The following is a 26,262-nucleotide window of genomic DNA, read 5'->3' on the forward strand; positions in this document are numbered from 1 at the left end:
GTGGCTCCCAGCAGAATAGTAAAAGCATGATAAAACATCAAACATTAAAAACTTTCCTAAATTGCCTTTGGCACCATATTGTCTTGTATAAGGACGATTGCTAACTGGACAGCTTTAGATTTGCTTTAGTGGGTGTACAAGTGAAAGCTTGACTAACTTTGTTGTGACATTAAGCATCTTTTTAACTATCACTGTTACAACTGCCAGTTGTTAAAGAAGTTCCTCAAAACTTAATCAAAACGTATCAGAGATCTACAATGAGCCAAGAAAGACCGAGTAAAATAGCAATACTGTCAATTGAGAGAGATTTCAATGTAGATTTCAATACCGGTATTTAAAAATTTGCAAAAATTAAAAGCAGGTGATTCTAAATCACTTTTAATATACTAGCATTTAATGCATTTTACTTCAATAACTTCAGTATTTTCTTAAAATAGAATACTTGTGCTGGGGGGTGGGTGGGTAAGGGGTTCAGTACTGGACTGGAGGGAGGCAGTCAAGGAGTGCCAATGGTTCATGGGTTAGGGGGGCTCAATACTTGCCTTGCCCTGGGTGCTAGCAACCCACACTATGCTACTGTGTCTGTCAAACACCTCAGAACTTTTGAAACACTGATCCAGCTACTCTGCTTGAAAAAAAAACCTTCCATCCCAGCTTTATTGATGAACACAATTATTATTAAGTGGTCAGAGTCATGTCCAGAAGTTTTCACTGAATGAAATGGGGCTTTTGTGAGCTCAGAGTTGCAGTGTGAAGAGCCGCTTGGAGCCAGAACTCCTTGGGAACTTAGGCCCTGGAAACGAAAAGGACTGACAGACTGATAGCTCTTTCTTGATTCTGTGGCTGGTGCTGTGTGGCTGCTCTTAGTTGGTGAAGCGATTTGTCAAGCTAATTCTGCTAATGGCGTCACATCCAGTTATGTCCAAACTTCCTCCCTAGAGAAGCCAGACTGGCTCTCTCCTTGCTGTCCTTCCACCGGCGACTGAAGACTGCTTTCTTCTGACAGGCCTTTCAGAAGCGACTGCCTTTTAAGGAAATGGCTTTTAAAGTGCCGAGTTGTTTTTATTATCTCTATTTCAGTAAATTTGTTTATATTGTTTTAATTCTGTTAGAGTTTAAACACTTTTTGATAGTTATCATTTATATGTTTTTAGCTTTTTGTATTTTGTCTGTGTTGTTTTTAATTTGCATAAGCAGCCGTGAGCCCTGGTCTGGAGAAAAGGTGGGATATTAGTAATAAAAATTAATGCAGCCCGTGAGCAGCCAAAATCCAACTTTTCCCTGACCTGCCAGGAAGCTTCCAGGATGCTGAAGTGTCTGGCTTTTGGGAGAGTGAGGAAGCAAGTAAGTTTACAAAGCTGAAACTTACATGGAATCAGTGGAAGGGCACCACCAGGAATGGAGCCTCTGGCTTAGTTTGACCCAACACCACTTAGGGCTGGTTCACAAGTTCATCACTTGAGATTTTGGCCAACAAGAACTGGGCCTCCATAAGGGGATAATAACAACAATAATAATAATTCTAGTATTTATACCCTGCCCATTTGGCTTGGTGGCTCCCGCTGCTCTAGGCAGCTTTCAACACAAATAAAAGCACAATAAAACATCAAACATTAAAAACTTCCCTATACAGAAGTTTATTTCCTTGACATTGACATGGGAGGGCATTCCACAGGGAGGGCAGCGCTGCAGAGAAGACCTTTTACCTGTTTCCCTGTAACTTCACTTCTCGCAATGTGGGAACTGCGGAGCTGGACCTCAGTGTCTGGGCAGAATGATGGGGGTGGAGACGCTCCTTCAGGTCTACTGGTCCAAGGCTGTTTAGGGCTTTAAAGGTCAGCATCAACACTAGGAGCCAATGTAGGTCTTTTAAGACCGGTGTTATGCTGTCTCGGTGGCCGCCCCCAGTCACCAGTCTAGCTGCCTCATTCTGGATTAGTTGTAGTTTCCTGGTCACCTTCAAAGGTAGCCCCATGTAGGGGAATGCTGAGCTAAATAATATTCCGTGTCTCGTCTTTAGTGCAGTGCTTTGTGCTACATGGAAGACTATATGAAAGACTGCATTCCCTCATATGAAGTGGCCTGTGCTCTGAGATCTTCAGGGAGGTCCTTCTCTCACTCCTGTCACCCTCGCAGGCATGCTTTGGGGGTGACATGGTAGAGGGCCTTCTCGGTGGCTGCCCCCGACCTTGGAAATCCTTCCCTAGAGAAGCCAGATTGGCTCCCTCCTTGCTGTCCTTCCGCCAGGAAGTGAAGACTGTTTCATTTCAACAGGCTTTTTGGGAACTGACTGCTTTAATGAAAGGAGTGGTGCTGTGTTGTTTTTATTGTAATTATTTCTATGGTTTTAATAGGTTTTATGTATGTATGTAGTTCTAACCATGTTTACTTTTTTTTAACAATTTCATTAAACAGTTTCATTTTTATCTGTAAGCTACCTTGAGTCCCATCAGGGAAAGAGGTGTGGTAAGAACAACCACAACAACTACAACTACAACAACATGGACTGCTAGAAGGTGCCCATTGTGGGGCTAAGAAGGGGGAATCTAAGTATTCTTCCCAATCAAACAATTGTAATTTTTCAGAAATGAAATGGGTGTTGGATATGTTCCTGCCATAAACACATCTTTATCAGCCTGTGTAGGGGGATGTTTTACCCCCATAAAGCTTTGCATGATTTCCCCTACAAGTCGTTAATCAAGGTGACTAGCACATCTCTCTTTGTCTCTCTTCCTTCCACAAAGCGGGCCACATCCAGGCCAGGAACCCAGAAACCCAGACCTTCTGCCTCCCCTATTGTTTCATTTCTTACTTTAAGGCTGACGGAAGAGACAGGGTTGTGAATGAGCAGAACACCCCCAGGACTGTGTACCTTGGGCAGCCAAATGTGAAAGTGTTGCGTATCTTTTCCCAGCTTCCTTCTCCTTCCCTCTGATAAATAAGCAACTTACTCATTTTAAAACATGACTTCCTTGAAGCCTGCATATACCATAAATCTAAAAAAAAAGAAAAAAAGTAGAAAGAACACAGGACCTCAATATTTCTCTCCCTATGAACCTACCTGAACCCTGTGATGGTCGCCCGAGTCCCTTCTTCATGTGCCTCCTCCATGAGAGGTCTAGAGGGGGGACAATACAAGAACGATCCTTTTCTGTGGTGGCTCCCTGTTTATGGGGTGCTCTTCCCAAGAAGGACTGCCTGGCAGCTTCATTATACTCCCTTAGGCACCAGGGGCAAACGTCCTATATCCTTTGAAATGGGTTTGTGGGAGGGAGGGGTTGGTTATGGGTTTGTTCTGTTCTTGTTCTCCTTTTTATGTATTTTCTGTTTTCATCTTGTGTTTTTATGCTGTGAACCCCCCCCCCCCGGATATCTATGGATGAAGGGTGGTATATCCACATTTCATTTTTTTGAAAGGCCTGAAGCATGAGGCTTAAGAGACTTTTGAGCCTGTCTTGTGCTCTCTGCTTGAATATGTGATTCTTGTCAGCGAAGGCAAGAGATTATTTATTACGTAGAGGATTTGTTCTGGGCCCTTCAGCCAAAAGGCCTCCCAGAGTGGCTTACATGAAATCAAAACAAGACACTCCCTATCCGCAGGCTTACATTCAAATAAACAAACAAACAAAAATACAACACACAAGGGTGGAAGGGGGGGAGAGGAAAGCCAACACTGTTCTTGTCTTGGTCAGCTGGCAGGAGGTACCTGGTAGACCTTGGCCTCCATCAAAGTAGGAGGAACGAGTCTCCTGCTTCGCATCTCTCCCACTGAGGCAGCCTGACGGGGGGCCGCCTCCAGGGGAGAGTTGTGGGGAGAGGAGGCCTGGAGGAGCTGAGCTGTCACGGCAAAACCGATGGAGGTTGTTTGTACTATGGAACTTGCTCCCACAGGAAGTGGTCGTGGCCTCTAGCTTGGATGGCTTTAGAAAAGCATTAGGGAAATTCATGGAGGAGAGGGCTATCCATGATGACTTCACTCTGCCTCTGCAACTGGAGCCAGCAATGAGTTCCCCACAATGGGCACCTGATGGGCCACTGGGGGAACAGAATGCTGGACTGGAGTGGCCACCGGCCTGATCTGGCAGGCTCTTCTTAGGTACTTACGTTTCCTGGGAAACATGGCTTTGGATTTAAACGCAATAATGAAAACCAATCAATCAGTAACATGTTTTCTCCTGTGCATCAAGCAGTTTTGGTCAGCCAGGTGAAACTGTGAGCACTTTTGTTCTTGAATCACAATGTGCAGTTTTCCCCACAGGGAGGCCAAAGTATTTTCTCCTTCCAACTCATACGATCTTACTGTTTTTATTATAATTATTGTTAATTTATTATTGCACATACAGTTGCAAGGTGTTTGGGTGTCTCTGTGCTAAGTTCTGCTGAAGAGTAGACTGATGGAAGTGAATGGACCTAAGTTAGTCATGCCCATTTAATTCAGTGGGTCTACTCTGGGTAAAATGTAGTTGGATACAACGTATCATTTTTCTGAGCTATTTGTTTATTTATTAAAAATTCATCCTGCCTTCAATGCACTATTCAGGGTGTCTTGTGACACTTCAAAACAATTAAAAGGTATCAAAAATTAGGGTCTCCCCGCAAAAAAATTTAAAAATACATACAATGCGGAGCATTAGGGATGCATTTAAAAACTGACAGTGGCAAAGATTAGAGGTAGAAATGACCACCACAGGTAAGAATTAGCAGGCAAAAGTCTGCCTGTATAAAAATGTATTTTCAAGCCAGCAAAAGAGAACCATGGAAGGGGCAAGTTGTTCCACAATACTGATGCTCAACAAGAGCACATTGTAGTGAAATATTACAAAATGAAAGGAATAATAACTATGAATATATATTTCAGTATTTTATTTCGTCTTGTTTTGAAAATGCTTCAGTTGTTGTTCAAAATATCCATTTCGCATTGTAAATGTATATTTTTCATGCTTTCCAATTGGGGCTTTGAAATGAAACCACCCACTGATAGTCCCCCCACCCTCTCTCTCTCTCTCCCTTCACCCCCACCCTCCTCTTGACTGGTTGTAGGTCTGGTTCCAAAATGCACGTGCTAAATTCAGACGGAACCTCTTACGCCAAGAGAACACAGGGGTGGACAAGACGTCTGACTCGACCCTCCAGGCCGGAACGCCTTCGGGCCCTGCTTCCGAAATCTCCAACACCTCCATGAGCCCGTCCAGCACCCCCACCACCTTAACGGACTTGACAAACCCCAGTATGCCATCAGTCACCTCGGTCTTGACCTCGGTGCCCGGGGGCTTGGAGGTCCACGAATCTCGGAGCCCTTCACAGACAACGCTCACAAACCTTTTCTGATGACTCTCTCCCTTCCTTCATCCCTCCCTTCTTCTTTTTCTTCCTTCCTTTGAAAAAGAAATTACTCTTAGTTGAGTTCCAAGCGTATTTTTACTAGAGACTTTCTCACAGCTGGGCTAGCCACAGCGTAGGGTATTTCTGAGGAGAAGGAGAACAGCAGCACGGTTCGGTCTGGTGTGACGGTCACAGGGCGGACGGAGGATTCACTTGGAAGAGCAACTTGCCACACAACATTTGTGTCAATGTACAGTTTTGTGGACTGGGCGAGGGAAACAGCAATTAATTTAAGTTGGCTAAAGCTTCTGTAATTTTCAAAGACTGCCATGTGCCTTATATAATGTTCTCCCGTCCTCTGGATCACACCCATGCCCCCCCCACGCCCATCTCCTTTTTTCCTCTCTGTGTATTTATGACCAGGGCAAAGAACAAACAAACACAAAGAAGAAGAAGAAGAAGAAATAAATGAAAAAAAATGTTAATAAGAGTTTTGTTACTTTGAATTAGTCCTAAGCCCTTCATTGATTGTTCTGATGTTTTAGAATTTTAAAAGTGAAAAGTCTGTTCAGCTATCAGAATTTGTAAAAATCTAACCAGTAATAAAACCACTTAAAGGAAACTGGTTCGTGTTGTGAATACAAGGAGTCCCAGCCTGTGATGCCGGGCCCATTGAGAGAGCCTTCCATAAGATGGTCTCCTCCAGATGTTTTTGGATTTCAACTCTCATCAGCTTGGCAGTTGTATTTCAAAACATCTGGAGGGCATCAGGCTCGCGAAGGCTACGTGTACGTGTGTGTGTGTACATATGCCTGTAGGTTGGTGGGAAGGGAGGAGTGGAGGAAGGATGGATCCCTTTCAAGACGTCCCATTGGCAAGACCAACTTGGTGGCTATATGGAGGAGTATATAACGGCCTTGATGATGGTCCATCAAATGGCTTCTGACTTTCAAAATACAGCCAAGACGGCTGTCTACTACCTCCCCTGTCAGAGGCATTGGTGCTTCTGAACACTAGTTGCTGGAAACTACAGAAGAGGAGAGGGCTCATGTGGTCAGATCCTGCCTCATGGTTGCCCATTAGGGCATCTGGTTGGACCCTGTGAGAACAGGATGCTGGACTGGATGGGACATGGGCTTGAACAAGCAGGACTCTTATTCTGTTCGGACACACTACCTTGTCACATACACACCCTGAATAAACATGGCAGGGGCACGAGCCAAGTTCAGTAAACAGGTCAGTTCTCCCCAACAGGAAAGGCTTTTGGATGAGGAAATAATTTCTGCCTGCCATGCAGAGAAAGTTGCAAGGCTGGCGATGCCTATGGTACCCTCCAGATGTTGCTGGACTCCAACTCCCATGGCCAATGGGGTCAGGAATGATGAGAACTGTGCTTCTGAGCTAGATAAGCCAATGTCCCAACTCTGTGTTTGAGTCAGGTTCCTGTGTGCCTCCACACTCCCCCTACAGCAGTTTCTGCACCATTTCCCAGGTGGAAACAGGGACCCTTTTGCCATGCCAAGGATCACTGACTGAATGCCTCCACTCTTTTTTATATAAAGTCCTTCCAGATATTATCCAAGCAAAGTCTGCGCCTGTTGATTAAAGGGTATCATCCTATCTTTATTTTCCAATTTATCTACATTTATCTACATCTTGGCCACCTTTAGCCAAGGCCCTTGAAGAGAGGCATGGATACTACCATTCTACGCTGAAATGTTTCTTTGGTTTGTCCTTGAACTTTCCCACTTACACTCTCCATCCTCTCCTGCCACGCCAATCACCTGCCGCCGCTGCCCTGCAGTTCTCCCTCCACTCTGGGCAGAGGCAGGCCACATTCAAAGCACACCTTTAAATCCTTGTGATGCCACTTTAAGCAGTAATGGTTTCCCAAAGCATTATGGGAGCTGAGAGTTGTTAGGAGCCCCCCCTTCCCTTCACAGAGCCATGGTTCACAGAGTTCCCCTGGGAAGAGGGTGCGATTGTTAAAAGCACTCTGGGAACTGTAGCTCTGTGAGGGGAACGGGGGTCTCTCAGCAGCTCTCAGCACCAAACAAATAACAGTTCCCAGAATTATTTGGGGGAAGCTGTGATTGTTCCAAGTGGCATCCTAGGGGCTTCCATGTGTGGGGAGGAGGGGTGGCCTTACCTGTGGCTTGCCTTCCTTCCCCAAGCTTCCTGTCGGCCCGTGTACCTGTACACTGACCCTCCCTTTGGACAGAAAGGACTATTTCCACATCCTGTTCAGCCCTCAGCATCCCATCAGCAATGCATGGAGGTGGAGCTTCATTGGTAATGACAAAGTAGGCAGGAGGGAGAGCAGCTCTGTGATTTCCCTGGGAGAGAAATCACCTCCGCAGGAAGGAACGGCCCTACCATGAGGCAGAGGGTGGCAGCTGCCACGGCCAAAAGCTGATATGGGGCAGCCAGGACCAGAGGGAGCTGTGCGTGCCATCGCGTGGTCTGCCCGGCGCCGCCTAAGGTGGGCTGGAGGATGCTTCTGCACTGCCAGCGTTCAAGTAGGATTCGACTGCCAGCCTGGTAAATGGCGGGTGGTGGCGGCGGAGGCACCATCTTGTCCTGTGCCTCAGGCAGCAAGATGTCTTGGGTTGGCCCTGGTGGTTAAAGAGAACAAAAAGCCAGAGAACTGAGTCCTGCTCCCGGCCCCCTCCCTCCCAGGCTTTCTCTTCAACCGCCTCCCCTTTGCGCCCAATCTGATTTCTAAACAGTAGCTCAGTCTTCAGCGCTCCCTCCTCCCCGTATTAGTGCCACCTGCTCTCCGCCTCACGGCGTGTTTCCCTGGCTCTTTTCCATATTGCTCTTCCTCCCTCGAGGTGGCCAGCTCCAGAAATACTCTGCCGCTGCCGCTGCTGCTCTTCTCCCCGCAGCCCCCAAGGCTTTCCCAGCCAGCCAGCTGACTGCTGCTGCAACAACACCTTGGGTTTGCATCACTCAGACCGTCCCTGGCAACACATCATGAGTCTTGCAGGTGAAAACAACCTGGGCTGCGGGGGAGAGCGGAGGGGAGCCAGCTCCACAAAAGGGGAATAACGGAACCGGAGCCTGCTATGTCCTCCCTGCTAGCACGCCTCACAGGACCGTCCCTACTGTTGGTCAAAGTGGCATGCTGCCTCAGGTGGCAGATTCCTGGCAGGAGTGGGCTTGGGGCAGCAATGGAAGTTCCCTTGGCCATTTTCCCTTAGCACCCTCCCCCCCCCACCCCGCTGTTCCCTTACGTTGAGGGTGGGGGCAGAGCTGTGCATGTTGCATGCTTGACCTGAGCCCAGTGGAGCATTTTTTGGGGGGGTGTGTGTTTTGCTTCACGTTTTAAGGCAGTGCTTTCCAAAACCTTTGGAGGGGGCCACTGCCCCCTTGGTTCCATAAACTCATCTCCAGTGCCACCCACCATACCCTATAAAATTCATTATTCATAATAGTGGTTTGTATTATTGTTTGTTATTGTTTTATATACAGTGGTACCTCGGGTTACAGACGCTTCAGGCTACAGACTCCGCTAACCCAGAAATAGTGCTTCAGGTTAAGAACTTTGCTTCAGGATGAGAACAGAAATCGTGCTCCTGTGGCACAGCAGCAGCGGGAGGCCCCATTAGCTAAAGTGGTACCTCAGGTTAAGAACAGTTTCAGGTTAAGTACGGACCTCCGGAACGAATTAAGTACTTAACCCACTGGTTACTTAACCCACTTAACCCACAGGTACCACTGGTTCACAGCATAAAAATACAAGATAAACACTCAAAACGTGCAATAAAAAAGAATAAAAACAATGGGTTTGCATGACCCACTAAGGAAGATAATAACGCAATAAAATTCAGAAGTGCAATTATTAATTGCACATTAATTCAAAATCCAATTAAAACTATTTAGCTTAATTAATCCAATAAACTGATAAACTTGATCAACGTCCAGTGTCCCCCTGCCGCCCACGTCCCCCTTTGTCCCCCCCCCTCCCGTAATCCCACTGTCATGCCCCAGGGAACAGTACCAGCTGCTTTGAGAACCTCTGATCTGGACTGCAGACCATTTGAGTTATCTCTTCATCTTGAAACCCTGTGGAAAAAACAAACCACCCTATGACGTAGAAGGAAAGTGTTAAGATTATGAGCATATACAGTTATTGAGCTGTCAGGGGAGGCAGCAAGCAGAAGGAGCTGGCACATAAAGCACAATAAAGATCTGATTGCTTTCTGCACCGAAAGGCTCTCGGAAGGAGGCTGCTAAGCGACGTTGTAAGCAGGGGAAACTGAGGCTGAGATAGGACGGTGGGGAGCACAGCCTCGCAGGGAGCTCACAAGTTTGACTGGATTCGAACCCAGATCTGTGCCCATTGTACCTACTGCCAGTGACACCTTTCTTCTCTTAGTCCAGCACTACACAAGGTGGGGCTTATGGGCACCTCCTTCACGCTGTTCACCGTCCCTTGCCTGCAACACTAAAGTCGTTCCTTCAAGCCTCTGCGAAGAAAGCCCAGCCAGGGGACCACTGCTCTGCCCATTCCTTCACCAGAGATGTCTGCAAACAGAGTGGAGAGCTTGTGATCAGCCTCAGCCATGAAGCAGTTGATCACCTCCCTTTCTCCTTGGCTAGTTCTGCGTTCCTGAGCCATCAGCCCTGAAGAGAAGAGCGGGATTAGGAATGGGAAGGAAGCTTCCTCACGCTGAGCCAGGAAAATGTCCCAGATTTTATTTCATTACACACACCCTTGTGCAAATCAGTTGAAGCAAACAATGTAGTTTATTCTACAAAACTCACATATACATGTACAAAACTCACATATATGTACATTAGTAACGGATATGACCTCCAGTATTTTTAAGCAGCATTTGAACAGTTTGGCATGGAGTCTACTAGTTTTGAACAGTCACTGTTGATTTTCGGATCCCTGGACCACACTTGAATCAGCGCCTGAATGAGCTTCTCCAGAGTCGTACAGTCTACAGTACGGAGGCGGCTTTTGCCTATAGCCCACAAATTCTCAATGGGATTTACGTCTGGGGAATCCCCAGGCCAATCAAGTACCTGTATTTGCTGCTCTGTCGTGAATTTCTTCACCACTTTCGATGTGCGACAGGGGACTAGGTCCTGCTGCAATATCCCAGTACCTCTTTTCCAGCTCTGGAATAGCTCTCTTTCATAGAACCTCAATATATTGTGTCAAGTACATCATTCCTTCTATGGGCTGCAGGCTTCCGACACCATAATGATCAACTGACTTTTCGTGTTTGTCTTGAGTACAGGGTTATGAGTAAGATAGAAAACATGCTTTGTTTCAACTAATTTGCACAAACTGTAGAGTTTGAAGGGATCCCCAAGGGTCATCTAGTCCAACCCCCTGCAATGAAGGAACTGCAGCTAAAGCATCCCTGGCAGATGGCCGTGGATCCTCTGCTTTAACACCTCCTGTTAGGTTTCTGAAGCAGAGGTCGGATGGCCGTCTGTCAGGGATGCTTCATAGCAATACGGATATTTGAAGAGATGAACAATGGATTGCCTGTTTGACCTCATGTGGTCCACAGCTTAAGAAGGCAAATTATGCAGAGCAGATAAATGGCTGCTGCAGAGAGATGTATAGACAGGTAAATTAATGTACATGGGACTTTTGCATGTAATTGTATATGGCTTGGGCCTAGGCTGTCTTCCTCTGTGCACCTGCCCAGGTGTTAAGAACATCAGGCACTGAGTCCCTTCTCTTGGGCACAACAACATCAGAGCTACAGCTGGTGGTGACACAAGAGAGGGCCTTTTCTGCTGCCAGATTGTGGGATCCCCTCCCAAGAGAGATTAGGCTGGCTCCCTTCTTCTTGTTACCCTTTTGCTGGGCAGACCAAGACCTTCCTATTCAGGGCTGGGCTTTGGAAACCAAGGTAAAGGTGATGCCGGCCACTGGGCTGGCTGCTGTCAGGGCAAACTGTACTTTAACCCTGGTTATTTCAACCACTGCTTTTTAATTAGTTTGTTCTGCTGTTTTGCATTCTGTGATGGTTTTAAAAGTTGTGAGTCACCTTGAACCCCAACCTGTGAGAAATGTGAGATATGAATACCTATAACAAGAATAATAATAATAATAATAATAATAATAATAATAATAATAATAATAATAATGGTGATGCATAAGGTCCCAGAGAGCAGAGGATGGGAAGGACGTCAAGCCTCCAGGTCCAGGCACAGTACACCACCGAATACCAGTTGCCTGGCAGGTAGAGCAAGAGTTAGGGGATGCGACTGCCTTCATTCCCTCTTTGTGGGCTTCATGACAGGCCATTGTGGGACGCAGGGTGCAGGCTGACATGGACCTCTCTTCTAATCCTGGCAGGTTCTTCTTATAAAAGCGAAGAGCACAGTCTCCATATTCAGGGGCAGTCTACCTTACAGGACTGAAGACACTGAGCTAAGGAGGGTTGTTGTCTTCGTATCCTCCCTGTGGGCTAGGTTGGAGGTACCTTACTGACAACTGCAGGGATCAGGGCACAAGGCCAGATGACACAGCAAGGCTCCTGTGTTCCCCCTTTCCAAAATGAGAGGTTGCTGCTGGATCTCAGAGGCCCCAGGAAATCCTGGCGCATGTTCCCTTGGCAGTCAAAATCTGCCTTATCCTCCCCACCCCTCCTTTTTCATGTGCCCCCTTACCTTTTAGCAGCTAGCTGCTGTGGCCAGGCTACACATCACACACTCACAGGCTGTGGCAGAAGAACCCCGCTGGCTTCTGTCCCGTTCGGAAAGCACCATTCTGCTTGGAGATCTGACTGTGGACCCAACACCTGAGCAACCAGTCAAGGCACCAGGTGTCTGGAGGTGAAGGGGAAAGCCTCCTTCTAATGGCTGAAGCAAGACTGACTTCTCGCCTCCTCACCACCTGCTACTTCATGCCTGATTTATTTGGGGAGAGAGAGGAGGAATTTGGCTGCATGTTATTTGGGTTAAAGAGACACATCACACATTGTTCCCCTCTTTATTTTCAACTTTCTTGAGCACATGAAACTAACCATAATTACCTTGAATTTCTGCTTAACCCTCAAGAAAGAAGGGCATTTTCACCGGCCAGTTTTAATTCAAATCCATCCAACCTCCTTTGGGGAAGGTTCTCAGGCAGGGTAGAAGGAGAAAGAACTTGCCCAGGTGAAGACCACCTGGTGGAAACCCTTACACATATGGTTCTCACTTGTAAACTATATGCTGATCTCCGTCAGCAATTTCTAGATCAACTCTGTATCCCCAAATGGAAACCAGAGTCAAATATCTCTATTTGGTTTTTTGTCGTCGAAATAAACTGCAGACATCTCATCTCCCTGGAGACCAAGATATGTGACGATAGACTGCTCTGCCTCCTTCCTTTGAGCAAATGTTTTGCGCCCCTGGGGAAGTGGCAATTCTATATTGATTTGTTTTGGATGTTGTATGTGATGCCAATAAAAAGTTTACTGCTACTACTACTATATTGACCTGTTCATGTAAAAACTTTCACAGAGGAGAGGGAGGAAGGCCAGGGGAAGCGCCTGACTTGAAGAAGTTTCGTTGTTTTGTTTCTGCAGTTCTTTCCCAGGAGAATCAAACTTTTGCTTGTGACCCTCTAGGCTGCTGTGAAGTTTGGCTTTTCCCCCGCCCAGACTGCCTCCTCCCAAGCAGCCTGCCCATTCAGAGGCTGCAACCTGCTTTGCTGTCTCCAGTAGTTCCACCTGCTCTTCCCCTGCACTCACATCTTCGGAGCTTTGGAGTAATAGCATCTCTGGAACTGGAATTGCCTAAATGAAAGGCAGGAAGGGTTGTAAGTGGAGCACTGCCTACACAGAACAAGGTGGGCCAGCCTCTCACCCATCAAGCCAGGTGCCTCCTGGAAGCCCCCCCACACCACACAGACTCCGCTAACCCATAAATAGTACCTCGGGTTAAGAACTTTGCTTCAGGATGAGAACAGAAATCGTGCTCCTGCGGCAGGCGGGAGGCCCCATTAGCTAAAGTGGTGCCTCAGGTTAAGAACAGTTTCAGGTTAAGAATGGACCTCCAGAACGAATTAAGTTCTTAACCCGAGGTACCACTGTAATTGTTTTATGGAAAATAACTCTGGCACTGTGGTTTAAACCACAGAGCCTAGGGCTTGCCGATCGGAGGGCCAGCGGTTCAAATCCTCGCAACGGGGTGAGCTCCTGTTGCTTGGTCCCAGCTCCTGCCAACCTAGCAGTTCGAAAGCATGTCAAAGTGCAAGTAGATAAATAGGTACCACTCCGGTGGGAAGGTAAACGGTGTTTCCGTGCGCTGCTCTGGTTCGCCAGAAGTGGCTTAGTCCTGCTGGCCACATGACCCGGAAGTTGTACGCCGGCTCCCTTGGCCAATAAAGTGAGATGAGTGCCGCAACCCCAGAGTCGGCCATGACTGGACCTAATGGTCAGGGGTCCCTTTACCTTTACCTAACTCTGTATGTGCCTGTATGTGTACTGCTAGTCACACAGCATAGTCACATAGCATAGTCAATTGAGCTAAACAAAAACTCTCAGAGAGCCTAACAGTTGATGATTAGCTGAGAGTGCCTCTCTGCTAGCTCTCACAAGGTGTTTAACTTAGATCACATGCAGTATTCAATTACAGGTCTTCATTTTGGGTGTGTGTTAGTTTTTTTCCCTGAAGCGCTGTAGAGATAATGACGCTTAGAGAAAGAACATGTGCTTAATCTCTCTCTAGGAGAACACAGCCTCAGGCTAATGGAGATTGTGGGAAAGGCAGAGCTTTGATTCCAGCTCTGGATAAAGTTATTTCATTTTTCTTAGATGTTCTACCTGGGCTAGGATCAGCACATGATATTATGCAACGATACTATATGGATGTAGCACTATTTGTTTTATGTTTGTTTTGGAGCAACTTCTGCTAGTAAAGCTTTTGAACCATATTTTTGGACTGGACATTTCTTATTTCAAGGAGTCAGTTTTTATTCATCCCATTGCTTCCAAATGTTCAGTATTAATAACTGCAACAAGTTTTCCTGTGAAAAACTTCTCTTTAGCACTCAATCGGAGCAAACATCTATTTGGGGTTTTCTTGGATTGCAGTTTGCTCTTATTGGGCTTTAAAGAGCAGGTTTTCACAGGGAAAGCTCTGGAGGAAAAAAAAGGGTGCTCAGAAACAAAATTTTAAGAGTGAAAGAAAGGTAAGTGGTTTGAAGTGCTTGGTCAAACAAACAAACAAACAAACAAACAAACCAGAGAGAGAGAGAGAGAGAGAGAGAGAGAGAGAGGGAGGGAGGTTGGGCTGAGAGAGGTTTTCCTTGTATAACTTTGTAAGTGACAAAAAGCTGGGATCAAACTACTTCTTCAAAGCAGAAGAAATGGAGACCCAGCACGAGCAGATCAGCCGATTATTTGAAAACAATGTGTTCATGGTGTTCCACAGAGTCCGTGATGGCCAGCTGCTGTCCCTAAGGAGCTCCCAGTCCAAAACAAGGAGAATCTGTTTCTGTTCCGACCACTTCCTTGATGCACTTTTTGGAAGCTGATGCAATAGGCTGCTGCCCACAAATGTTTCTTCCTCAATGCAGAAGGTCCTAAGTTCAGATCTCCAGATATGGCTGGTAGAGACTCCTGCCTAAAACCCTAGACAGCCATTGCTGCCAGTCCGTGTAGACAGTATTGAGCTAAAGGTAAGGGTAAAGGACCCCTGGGTGGTTAAGTCCAGTCAAAGGCGACTATGGGGTTGCAGTGCTCATCTCGCTTTCAGGCCCAGGGAGCTGGCATTTGTCCACAGACAGTTTTGTGGGTCATGTGGTCAGCAGGACTAAACTGCTTCTGGTGCAATGGAACACCATGACAGAAACCAGAGCGCATGGAAACGCCGTTTACCTGCCCGCCACAGCAGTACCTATTTATCTACTTGCACTGGTGTGCTTTCAAACTGCTACGTTGGCAGAAGCTGGGACAGAGCAATGGGAGCTCACCCCGTCGTGCAGATTCGAACTGCCGACCTTCTGATCAGCAAGCCCAGGCGGCTCAGTGGTTTAGACCACAGCGCCACCAGCTCCTCCTAGATGGACCATGGTCCAACTCAGGGTAAGGCTTTCTATGCTCCTAATGAAACTCTAAGGGGCGTCTCTTTATTCCTAGACCGAATGGTCTCCACGGGAGAACAGTCCAGCTGTGCTTCCCTGGGGAGGGATTGGTGTTTGTGTTTCTGCCTCTGGGCTTCATAGCTCTGTAGCAGCAGCAGCAGCAGCAGCAGCAGCAACCAGTCTCCCTGCCGTCCCACTGCAACACAGTCTGTACTTGAGCCTTCAGGTCACGCTGACAAGCTTTTGCGCTCAGTTGAGCTGCAAATCCATTGCTTTGCTGTTTGCATCTTCCCTTCAGTTTTGTTGGTGTAACCCAAAATTCCCGGGTCCCAGGTAGGCTAATAAAGAGCTGGCCTTCAGTGGGAGTCAAGGTAGAGGTGAACCTGTCTTGAGCAACGAAGGGAAGTAGCCTGGCCTGACCCTGACTGGGCCTGAGCCACTGGGGAATTCACCCAAACAAGCCCCAATGTCATGAACTAAAACTGCTTAAAGGGCTGCCTCTGCCCTTTAAGAGGTCGGAAGCTCATTTTGAGCGTTATGAATGGATGGCGAATTGCTACCCCCTCCCCCTGTCTTATTATGCTATTTTAACCCCCACTCAGGGAGAAGTGCTTGTCAGCTGTTCTGCCTCAGGAGCCAAAATAGCCTGGTCAGTGTTGGGCACTAACACACCTTGACCAGGGGCAAAGGCAGGCAGCAGGGTCCTCCACACCCCTCTGGCAGAATCCCCTCTGCACAAAGAGACTAACCAGCCATGGCCTGTTTTCATTTTTTACTTAGCTATGGACTAACATCTTCAAGAAGGGACGCAGGTGGCGCTGTGGGTTAAACCACAGAGCCTAGGGCTTGCCGATCAAAAGGTTGGCGGTTCGAATCCCCGCGGCGGGTTGAACTCCCGTTGCTCAGTACCTGCTCCTGCCAACCTAGCAGTTTGAAAGCATACCAGTGCAAGTAGATAAATAGGTACCGCTCCGGCGGGAAGGTAAACGGCGTTTCCGTGCACTGCTCTGGTTCGCCAGAAGCGGCTTAGTCATGCTGGCCACATGACCCGGAAGCTGCACGCCGGCTCCCTCAGCCAATAAAGCGAGATGAGTGCCGCAACCCCAGAGTCGGCCACAACTGGACCTAATGGTCAGGGGTCCCTTTACCTTTACCTTAACATCTTCAAGGGGGTGGAACACCCCCTCTGTGAGGAAAGGTTGCAACATTTGGGGAGTTTTGGTTTAGAGGAGAGGCAAGTAAAAGGAGATATGATTGCAGTATATGACGTTAATCACGGTGTTGAGAAAGTGGGTAGTGGAATTTTTTTATACTTGTCTCATAACACTGGAATTTGGGGATGTTCAATGAACCTGAATGTTCAAGGATTCAGAACGGGCAAAAGAAAGACCTTTGTGCAGCGTGTAGTTATACTGTGGAACTCCTTCCCACCGGACGCAACGATGGCCACCATCTTGGGCTGGATATAGACACATAAAAAAAATAAAAACCAGAAAAACGTGTTGTAAACCTCAAAGTGGGAAATCACACTGGTGAAAGACGGAACTCCACTTGCGCCATCTGGTGTCACAGTGTTGTAATGCATGTAAAATGCTTTTCCTTCACTAATGTAGCTGAGTCATTGAATGGCTTTAAAAGAGGTTGGGAAAATTAATGGAGGAGAGGCTGTCAGTCGCTACTAGTCTGGACTGCTGTGCTCTACTCTCCACGGCCAGAAGCAGGTTGCCTCTGAATAGTAATTTCCGGGACTCACAAGTGGAGACAGTGCTGTTGTTGTTGTGTCCTGTTTGTGTGTTTCCCATGGAGGCAGCTGGCTGAGCATGGTGAGAGCAGGATGCTAGACTGAATCGGCCTGATCCAGCCTCAGCCCTCTTCTTAGGTTCTTGCAGCAATGAACTGGGAAAACCAAGCTTAGGTTTCCCACCCACCTCCCCAACTGCTCTAAGAGATGTGGGTTGTTGTTTTTTTGCAAGGGCCACAATAAATGCATCAGTAAACAATGTGTGTGTGTCTACATTATTGTCACTCTGTTTCCCTGAATTATTCTAAGCCTGTAAATAAACCGGCTGCTTAACATCTCCAGAGTGGTTTTGAAGTCTTTCGCTTGCTTCACATAAATATTGTATTTGCCTCCGGTGAGGAATTCTGACATGTATTTAAAATATATACATTAGTACAGGATATAAAATAGAAATTCTGAATGCCTGTTACTGTTTTTTTTGTTTTAAAATTCATAATAGCAGCTTATTGAAACAAGTCAGCTCTACTCCAACTTGTCAAAATTGTTTTTTTTCTAATTTCCTTCTTCTTTGAACTTTTCGCATTTAAGATAATGCCTCCTTTCTTATTTGAATGCCCTTGTCTAAGATGCCAACTCGATGCAGGGAAATATATGGGGCGTCTTACTATTCCCTCCCACCCCTTAGGTCATCTTCATGGTTTTCCATATCCCACCTCTCACAAAAGGTCTGTGGGAAGTCCAAAAGCGGGGCCTGAGTGCAAGAGCATAGAAGCACAAGAGAAGCATACTGGATCAGGCCAGTTCCCCCCAGCATCCTGTTCCCACTCTGGACATCCAGATACTCACTGGAAACTTTGAGAAGAGGCTCCAAGGGGAGAGAGCTCTCCCTCTTTGTGGTCTCCAGGATCTGGTATTCATTCGGAAGCACCCACTGCCTCTGAATGCAGCCAACATCGCATGCTATCTTTCATTTCAAAACAAGACAACCACCAAGCTTGCAGACAAAACGCTTGCTGAGTTGCACAGCTGGCACGTGTGACGGCTGTCAGTCTGCTTCCAGGTCCCAAGATCACGGTGACGGCTGATGAGCAAGAATGGGTCCAAAGAAGCCGTGGCGTTTGGCGGGGGGAGAGCTGGGAACCTCAGCGCCACTGCCCTTGCTCTGCCATCTGCGCATGATGCTGCCTAACAATGACCCCTGAGAGCCGTTAAGCAACAAGAGTGGCAATAACACTTAAAGCAATGGGCCAAGATGGCTGGCAAGAGAATCTATTAGCACGGCAATCACAGCTGCAGAAAAGCATATGCTCCCCATGCGGGATGGACGCCAGGCATGGAGCTGAGTGACTGAGGATCACCAGGTCTGCACCGGGAAGACGTGAAGATGAGAGCCAGTGTGGTGCAGTGGACAGAACGCTGGACTCAGACCCTGGAGTAAAAGGTAAAGGTAAAGGGACCCCTGACCATTAGGTCCAGTCGTGACCGACTCTGGGATTGCGGCGCTCATCTTGCTTTACTGGCCGAGGGAGCCGGCGTACGTGTGGCCAGCAGGACTAAGCCACTTCTGGCGAACCAGAGCAGCGCATGGAAACGCCGTTTACCTTCCCGCTGGAGCGGTACCTATTTATCTACTTGTACTTTGAAGTGCTTTCGAACTGCTAGGTTGGCAGGAGCAAGGACCGAGCAACGGGAGCTCACCCTGTTGCGGGGATTCGAACCGCTAACCTTCTGATCGGCAAGTTCTGTGGTTTAATCCACAGTGCCACCCGCATCCCGCGGATCCCGGAAACCAGTGTTCAAATCCCAACTTGCCCATGAAGCTCACTTTGGATGACCTCAGGCCAGTCACTCACTCTCTCAGCCTAACCTACCATAAAATGGGGAGAAGGAGAAGCACGTGGCTTCCTTTTTACAGTCATACCTCATGTTGCGTCTGCTTCATGTTATGTTCTTTCAGGTTATGTCCTGTGGCGACCCAGAAGTACCAGAAAGGGTTACTTCCGGGTTTCGCCGCTTGCACATGCGCAGAAGCACATAATGACATCACGCGCATGCGCAGAAGCAGCGAATCGGAACGGATCCCGTTCGCAACCAGAGGTACCACTGTATATATAAAACTAATTCAAAGCAAGTAACACCAATAATTAAATAACGTTCACTAAACCCAGCATAAAGCAAAACATAGAAAATCATAGAATCATACAATCATAGAGTTGGAAGAGACCACAAGGGTCATCGAGTCCAACCCCCTGCCAAGCAGGAAACACCATCAGAGCACTCCTGACATATGGTTGTCAAGCCTCTGCTTAAAGACCTCCAAAGTAGGAGACTCCACCACACTCCTTGGCAGCAAATTCCACTGTCAAACAGCTCTTACTGTCAGGAAGTTCTTCCTCATGTTTAGGTGGAATCTTCTTTTTTGTAGTTTGGATCCATTGCTCCGTGTCCGCTTCTCTGGAGCAGCAGAAAACAACCTTTCTCCCTCCTCTATATGACATCCTTTTATATATTTGAACATGGCTATCATATCACCCCTTAACCTCCTCTTCTCCAGGCTAAACATGCCCAGCTCCCTTAGCCGTTCCTCATAAGGCATCGTGTCCAGGCCTTTGACCATTTTGGTTGCCCTCCTCTGGACACGTTCCAGTTTGTCAGTGTCCTTCTTGAACTGTGGTGCCCAGAACTGGACACAGTACTCCAGGTGAGGTCTGACCAGAGTAGAATACAGTGGCACTATTACTTCCCTTGATCTAGATGCTATACTCCTATTGATGCAGCCCAGAATTGCATTGGCTTTTTTAGCTGCCGCGTCACACTGTTGGCTCATGTCAAGTTTGTGGTCAACCAAGACTCCTAGATCCTTTTCACATGTACTGCTCTCAAGCCAGGTGTCCTCCATCTTGTATTTGTGCCTCTCATTTTTTTTGCCCAAGTGCAATACTTTACATTTCTCCCTGTTAAAATTCATCTTGTTTGTTTTTGCCCAGTTCTCTAATCTGTCAAGGTCGTTTTGAAAAATATGAAGCCCACTCCTATTTTTAAAAGGAAGGACTCAAGCGCCCCACCCACGGAAGGAGGCCAGAGATAATTAAGAGCCAAAGGCCTGGCAGAAAAGAAATGGTGCCTAGAAAGATGTAATGATTGGCCAGGTGAGCCTCCATGGAGAGAGCATTCCACAAGTGGAGAGTCACCACAGAAAAGGCCCTCTCTCATGTTGCCTCCCTCTGGATCTCCCATGGAAAATGGGTGTTCATATCGGGAGTGGCAGTCCATATCACCCTGCTTACACAGATCTCATTAGTTCCATTGATGATCACCTGTCCTCTCCCTGACTGAGTTCCACTGTCTGCATCCACTGCTGGCCAAAAAGGAATACACGCCCTGGGATGCATTTGAGGATGTTCTGGGGACCGTCAGCAAGTTATTGTGTAGCTGCACTTACGCCTAGCTTGTGGATTTAAAGCCCTAAACGGCCTCGGCCCAGTAGACCTGAAGGAGTGTCTCCACCCCCATCGTTCTGCCCGGACACTGAGGTCCAGCACCGAGGGCCTTCTGGCAGTTCCCTCACTGTGAGAAGCCAAGCTACAGGGAACAAGGCAGAGGGCCTTCTCGGTGGTGGCACCCACCCTGTGGAACGCCCTCCCACCAGATGTCAAAGAGAACAACAACTACCAGACTTTTAGAAGACATCTGAAGGCAGCCCTGTTTAGGGAAGCTTTTAATGTTTGATGTATTACAGTATTTTAATATATATATTTTTAGAAGCCGCCCAGAGTGGCTGGGGAAGCCCAGCCAGATGGGCGGGGTATAAATAATAAATTATTATTATTATTATTATTATTATTATTATTATTATTATTATTATTTCCCATAAGGGCACTTAGCTGCCTAGTGTAAGAAGAGAATTTTGGACCAGGCAGGCCTCTATCTGATACAGCAGGGCTCTTTTCACGCCTTTATGTTCAGAAAGCCACGGCACAAAGAAAGGCATTGATAGTGGCTGCTCCTGACTTACAGTACTTCCCCTGCAGACTCTCCCAAGTCCACCCCTGAGCTCAGCTCTCACCCCCTCTCTCTGGAAGCCAGGTGAGGTGGGTGGAGGAAACCCCTTGCGCCGCAGGGCCCCATCACTCGGTTGCAGCTTTTGCAGCGCAGGTTCTCTTTGGAGGCTGATGAGGACACTTACGTGGCCAGCCAAGGCCGTGTCTCACAAAGAAACGTGTCTGACTAGTTCAGCAGTAGGACTCCAATAAAGTGAAGGGTCTCAGGGCATCTTTCAAACGGACACACACACTGCAAACCCACAACTGCAACTTCAGTGCCCTGAACTAAATCTCTCTGCAGAGCAAGGCAAGGTGGTCTGCTTGTCTGCCACCGCCTTGGTTTAAGCAGAACGTGGCTCTGGCCACAGATGAGCTCTTGCACTTCTCACCGGGATGCAATATACTTTAAATAGCATCTGCATGACTGCCCCCCCCCCCGCCCGTGGCTCTGTCCCCTCCCACTCCCCGCTCCCAGCAAGGCTGATCCACAAAGTAGCTCAAATGGCAGCTGTCACTGGTGAGGTGGCATTTTTCTTCAGTGATGCTGACAGCAGCTGTCCAGGAGGAGTATGAATGGAACGGGAATGACATCATGTTTATTCAGAAATGACATTCCCAGCTATGGATCAGTGTCAGCAATATTTTTGATGCGTTTGAGATGGAGAAAACACTTCCTGAGATACGTCCCTGATTTATCCTTTTTACAGCACGGAACACACACACAGCATAATTGAAGGAACTTTGGCAGGCAAAACAGGTCTGCCTCAGAAAGGAGGCTGGGTCTGAACATTCCTCTCTCATGCGCTAGTCTATGCGCAGGGAGTTAGCTGGTTTACTGGAAGGGGGGCACATAACAAGAGCCTTCTGGGTGAGGCCAATGGGCAGTTAGTCCAGCCTCCTGTGCTCACAGTGGCCAACCAGATGACCCAATGGGAAGCCCTAAAAGCGGGATCTGAGTACAGCTGAACGCTCATAGAATTGCAGAGTCCAAGGGGACCCAAAGGATCATTCAGTCTTCAGTCCCTGCCAGCAGAAAAGGTGGAATATATATAACAACCACCACCACCCCTGCAATGAACCAGGGCAATGTCCTCCAGCCCTGCTCAGCTGTGATTCCCTGCAACTGGCGTTCAGAGGGAGTCTGGTTGTGAAGACACAGCAGAGACACCCAGGTAAGTAGCCATGGGTCACCTCTGTGAATTGGCCACACTCCTCTTTTAAAGCCATCCAAATCCTAAAACATCGTAAAAAGTTCTAAACGTGTGTGTGTGTGGTTTTTTTAAAAAAATAAATTGATATACTGTAATATTATTATTTTGGTCATCCTCCTCTCCTCCTGCCTGGAGGGGTGTCTGGAGTGCATGTGCAGAAACTACCCCACTGTGTAAAGGCAAAAATTTGCATTCCTTGTTCCTCCCACTTTTGCCTCTGGCTCCGCCCACCACTAGCCTGCAATTCCTGAAAGCTTTCTTAGAAAAGAATATGGCTCCCCTGGGGCACAATTTGTGATACTAGGATCACAGAACTGTAGAGTTGGAAGGAATCCCAAGCGCCATCTACTTCAACCTTCTGCAAGGCAGGAATCTCAGCCAAAGTATCTAGGATGGATGGCCATCTAACATTGCCTCGAGTCCTACCCTCCAGAGCAGGAGAAAACAAGCATGCTCCCTCTTCCATGTGGCAGCCCTTAAGGTGTTTGAAGATGGGTATCCCTTCTCCTCTCAGTCTCCTCTTTTCCAGGCTAAACATATCCAGCTCCTTCAACCATTCCTCATAAGGCCTGGTTTCCAGACCTCCTTTGCACATGTTCCAGTTTGTCCAATATCCTTCTTAGGGCTTGCCCACACTTCCACTTGTCCTATGCCTAGAAAGCAAGGGCCCAAGCAGTTTTCTGTTTGCCCCACCATTTCCCCAGGAAAACTGATGGATGCCTGTTCTGATTCAATGGTAAAGAGAGGGTTTCCCCAGTGGAAAGTGGTGGGATAAGTGGAAGTGTCAACAAGCCTTAGAATGGTGCTGTCCAGAATTGGACACGATATTCCAGGTGGGATCTGACACTAGACTTCTGTTGATGCAGCCTAGTTTAAAAAGGTAAAGGGACCCCTGACCATTAGGTCCAGTCATGACTGACTCTGGGGTTGTGGCGCTCATCTCGCTTTACTGGCCGAGGGAGCCGGCATACAGCTTCCGGGTCATGTGGCCAGCAGGACTAAGCCGCTTCTGGTGAACCAGAGCAGCGCATGGAAATGCTGCTTACCTTCCTGCCGGAGTGGTACCTATTTATCTACTTGCACTTTGGCGTGCTTTCGAACTGCTAGGTTGGCAGGAGCAGGGACCGAGCAACGGGAGCTCACCCCATCACGGGGATTCGAACCGCCGATCTTCTGATTGGCAAGTCCTAGGCTCTGTGGTTTAACCCACAGCGTCACCCGCATCCCTGCAGCCTAGAATAGCATTCGCTTTTTTTGCTGCCGCATCACACTTGACTCATGTTAAGCTTGTGGTCCGCTAAGACCCCTAAATCAAGCCAGGTGTCCCTCATCTTATATTTGTGCAGCTGGTTCTTCCTGCCTAAGTGCAGAACCAGGCATTTGTCCATACTGAAATTCATTTTGTTAGTGGAGAAATAAACACAGCCAAAGATCCCGGGTTGCCCCCCCAGTCCCCCCCCCAAGTATTAATGCAAGGTCCTGTCCAAAAGCACCATCTCAAATCCTGCAGTAGCTGCAAGTGCCGTTGCTGCTTCAGATGCCTTTGCCTGGTGGGCTTCTCCCTCCCTCCCTCCCTCCCTCCTGCGGGTTTCCACTCATGCTATCAGATTAAAGGGAGATATATTTAAGCCTGAGTTCAGCAGAAGGGCTTATTTAAATATAAACTCTGAGAAGTTGGCCAGCTCTCTGGCTCAAATTGCAGGTGATTTGACAAGTGGAAGTGGTTGATGGGGTCCGGATAGAGAGGGAGAGGAGTGCCAAGGAGCGATCCAAATTATGTGCTGGGGAAGGCTGGATCCTCCAACCACTTTCAATTAATGCAAATATTCAGGTTGCCTCTTAGTCTGCACAGTTGTGCAGTCTTCACAGTTCTGCTTAGTTTTCTTTGTTTGTTCACTTTGGGCTGAGTTGTCAAGTGAGCAGCAAGAACCCAAGGCCAGCAGTTAAGGCAGCCAAGGTCCGGGGCAAAAGAAGACAGTCACCACCCAGGTGGCCTTCCTGATGGGGCGAGTCAATGGCCACACTGGGTGGGCAGAGCTAACTCTATTGCAACACCTGGGATCCCTTTGCTGCCCTGGGCAAGTGTTCTGACCTGGAATGCTGGTACTTCACTACACAAGGTGACTGTGGTGAAGAACTGTGGATGATTTCTTCCAGCTCCTGTCCCCTTCCCTGTCCCAGTCCAAGACATTTTGCTGCCTGAGCCAGAACCCCAAATGCCCTCTCCCACCTACGTATGCTAAGGACAACATCTTTTTAAAAGCCTTGCCTGCACCATTCAGATATCTGTTCCTGTCTTCATCTATCTCTCTACAGCTTAAGAGCGTAAGATGGATCTTGCTGGATCAAGCTGAACTGAGCCTATCTAGTCCATCATCCAGTTGCCCACAGTCGCCAACCACATGGCCCCAATGGAAAGCACAAGAGCAGGACATGGGTGGTGGTGGTGCTGGAATAGTTTGGGGAGGCGAGCCCTGCCCCTGCCTTTTCCTTTTTTCCTTTTTGCTTCTGAGGTTTCAGCTGGAGTTGCCCACCCACTTACCTCCATGAGGACTGGAAACTTAAAACAGAGCACATTCCTTGTGTGCAGAGCAGCCTGCGCGATCCATCTTTGGCACCCCCAGATTAAAAGGAAGGAAAGAAGAGGCCAGATGATGGGAAGCAGCTTTCTCTGCCCCCAAAAGAGGACTTTTTGCCCTTTGTCTCTGTTTCTGCTCTCTGCCTAACCAGGAACTTGTGTATTTCACACAAGGCTGGGTAACAGCTGGCTTTTGCATTTTCAAGAATGAGAAGCAGCCATTGCTTCCAGAATCCAGCCTAATCCCTACAGCTCCAAACAGAGGCTGGAATCAGTCTGCTTCAACACCCAGCCTAATTCTTGCACTTATTTGCTTCCTGTTTTTCCTTGTTTTCTCCTTCCCTCCCTCCTGATTTGCATAACAGCCCAGCCTGATGAAAAGGCTTTGGAGATCTCAAAAGTTTTCTGGCTGGTCCAAAATGAAGGTGTTGCCCAGCGGTGGATTTTGGAGTTTTATTTTCTTTTCATTTTTTTATTTTCAGTTTTTTATATTAACATTATTTCCATGCACTCCAAACGTTTTTCATATATACAGTACTGAGATTATACAAATCCCTCGGACTTCCCCCCCCACCCCCCACCCGGTTTCCATATTTTACCCTCTTTTCTTGCATATAATTATATTTATTCATTCTATTTCATCTCCTTATTTACTACTTTCGTTTCATTTTACTTCATAAATGCTATATCAATCCGGTTAATGTTTCTAAGTAACTACAGTACAGTGGTTTTTAAGGTATTCTAAAAAAAATTCCCATTCTTGATTAATTTTTTTGTCACCTTGGTGCCTGATCTTCACGGTCGTCTTTGCCATTTTGGCATAGTCCATCAGTTTGGTAATCCACTCTTCTTTTTTTGGGACCTTCTCTTCCTTCCACACCTGGGCAAATGTTGTCATATACACAAAGTCTTTTAGGTCTCATGGTATTTCTTCTCCTGTTAAGCCTAGTAAAAAGGCTTCTGGGTTTTTTTTAGTAAATGTTATCTTAAACATTTTTTCAATTCATTATATATCATATCCCAGAAGCCGTTTACATGACCACCACATATGGTAAAAGGTACCCTCCCTATCCTTACATTTCCAGCATAACTTAGATGCGTTTTTGTACATTTTTGTCAACTTTACTGGAGTCAAATACCAACTGTACATCACTTTCATATAGTTTTCCTTCAATGCACAACAAGCCGTAAATTTTAAATCCTCTTTCCACAACCTCTCCCATAAATTGGAGTTTTCTTCAAGATAGGAAAATGTATCTTGTGGCCTGGAGCTGGTATCCCAAGGGGGTCTTTGGCCTGTTCCTCACTCCCTCTGGTGT

The 26,262-nt window shown here is 47.4% G+C and overlaps 1 protein-coding gene across 2 annotated transcripts in view; it reads left to right on the forward strand.

The window, feature by feature from the left end:
* Positions 1-5,944, forward strand: part of LHX2 (LIM homeobox 2) — a 58,823-nt gene extending 52,879 nt beyond the window's left edge. For both annotated transcript variants that reach the window (XM_082208957.1, XM_082208958.1), the window contains exon 5: positions 5,041-5,944. In XM_082208957.1, coding sequence (XP_082065083.1) covers positions 5,041-5,328 — 288 coding nt within the window. In that variant the 3' untranslated portion in view covers positions 5,329-5,944. The remainder of the gene's footprint in view (positions 1-5,040) is intronic.
* Positions 5,945-26,262: the final 20,318 nt, after the last annotated feature.

The sequence above is a fragment of the Podarcis vaucheri genome (assembly GCF_965113315.1).
Source record: "Podarcis vaucheri genome assembly, chromosome: Z".
NCBI classification, from domain to species: Eukaryota; Metazoa; Chordata; class Lepidosauria; order Squamata; family Lacertidae; genus Podarcis; species Podarcis vaucheri.